The sequence below is a fragment of the Penaeus monodon genome, chromosome 23 (genome assembly GCF_015228065.2).
Source record: "Penaeus monodon isolate SGIC_2016 chromosome 23, NSTDA_Pmon_1, whole genome shotgun sequence".
In the NCBI taxonomy this organism is placed as follows: Eukaryota; Metazoa; Arthropoda; class Malacostraca; order Decapoda; family Penaeidae; genus Penaeus; species Penaeus monodon.
The window spans coordinates 44,573,284-44,574,564 of record NC_051408.1 but is presented as its reverse complement, the minus strand read 5'-3'; the positions used below and the strand labels follow the sequence as shown (position 1 = coordinate 44,574,564).

The window sequence follows — 1,281 nt, the reverse complement described above, 5'->3', positions numbered from 1 at the left end:
ACATACACACCACAAACTCAAACATAATATGCGTGTGCGCTCGCCGAGATCAATCCTGTATTGCCATCTAACTACATGTAAGAGCTTCTACTCTTATGTTTCATGTTAAAAAGGGAATCTTGAAATATGTCCCTACTCCTCAAAATGATTAAGATATGTATTTCTAAACATCTAATAGTTTTCCTTTTAGGTAACTAGACCTTAAACTATTTGTATGTGTATTCCCTGTATTGCCTGTTCATATAAGCACACGTGTGTGCGCGTGTGAATTTTCGTAGCATGAATAGATTATCCACATCTGAATTCAGATATTCTATCACTAATGAATGCTTGCGAACCCTTCTTTAAGTTAGATGATTCATTATCCTCGGGCGAATTAGCCAAGTGAGAAATCCAATTAACTCCGAGGCTCCTCCAATCATTCCACTCAGCCCCGTGTCCCAACGGGCACCCGCGTGGGCAGAGGCTCCATGGTGCAGTATATAAGCCTTCTCGCCCGGCGGTCAACCTGACTAGTAAGACATGAAGGCTATCCTAGCAGTCGTTGTGCTGGTGGGTTCAAATGTCTTACTCTGAACCTTATACATATACAGACAGACATGAACAGAGTGAATACACTGATGAGATATACAAATGCACTAACAGAATGTTTGCTCTTCCCAGGGTTGCGTCAACGCGGTCTGCTGCAGGCAGCTTCCCGACACAGCCACAAGGGATAACCGAGCCTGCCAGTGTGGTGTGGCCAACCCCACGCGCATCGTGGGCGGGACGGAGGTGTCCCCCGCTCACAAGTACCCATGGCAAGTAGGCCTTGGGAAGGACGGCTACTATGGCTATAGCTGCGGGGGATCTATTATCAACAACCGCTACGTTCTGACGGCCGCCCACTGTTTCTTCGACCAGTACGGAAGCCGCCTCTCGGACGAGGGGCTCGTGGTCGGCGTTGGCGATCATGTCATGACTTCGTCGGACGATGACGTGGCAGGAGTAACCAAGTTCATCCCGGTGGCCAAGGTCATCCTTCACGAAAACTACAAGCCAAGCGCTTATGACTACGACATCGCGCTGCTGCAGCTGGGTCAGACGCTCGATCTGGCGAGTCAGAAGCAAGTTCGGGCTGTGTGCCTGCCCGACGACGACTCCAAGACCTACGCAGGCATGAACGCCGTCGCCTCGGGGTGGGGCGCCCTGAAGGAAAATGGCTCCCAGCCAGACGCGCTGAGAGAGGTCACGCTGCCCATCCTGGACCCGAGCTGCTGGGGCCAGTCGGTGACCGAAAGG

General features: G+C 51.3%; 1 protein-coding gene across 1 annotated transcript in view; it reads left to right on the top strand.

Moving 5' to 3' along the window:
- Positions 1-522: 522 nt before the first annotated feature.
- The window catches only part of LOC119588109 (serine proteinase stubble-like), a 1,091-nt gene continuing 332 nt past the window's right edge, over positions 523-1,281 (top strand). Inside the window, exons 1-2 of the mRNA XM_037936819.1 lie at positions 523-552; positions 664-1,281. The exon at positions 664-1,281 is cut by the window's right edge and continues 332 nt beyond it. Coding sequence (XP_037792747.1) covers positions 523-552; positions 664-1,281 — 648 coding nt within the window. The remainder of the gene's footprint in view (positions 553-663) is intronic.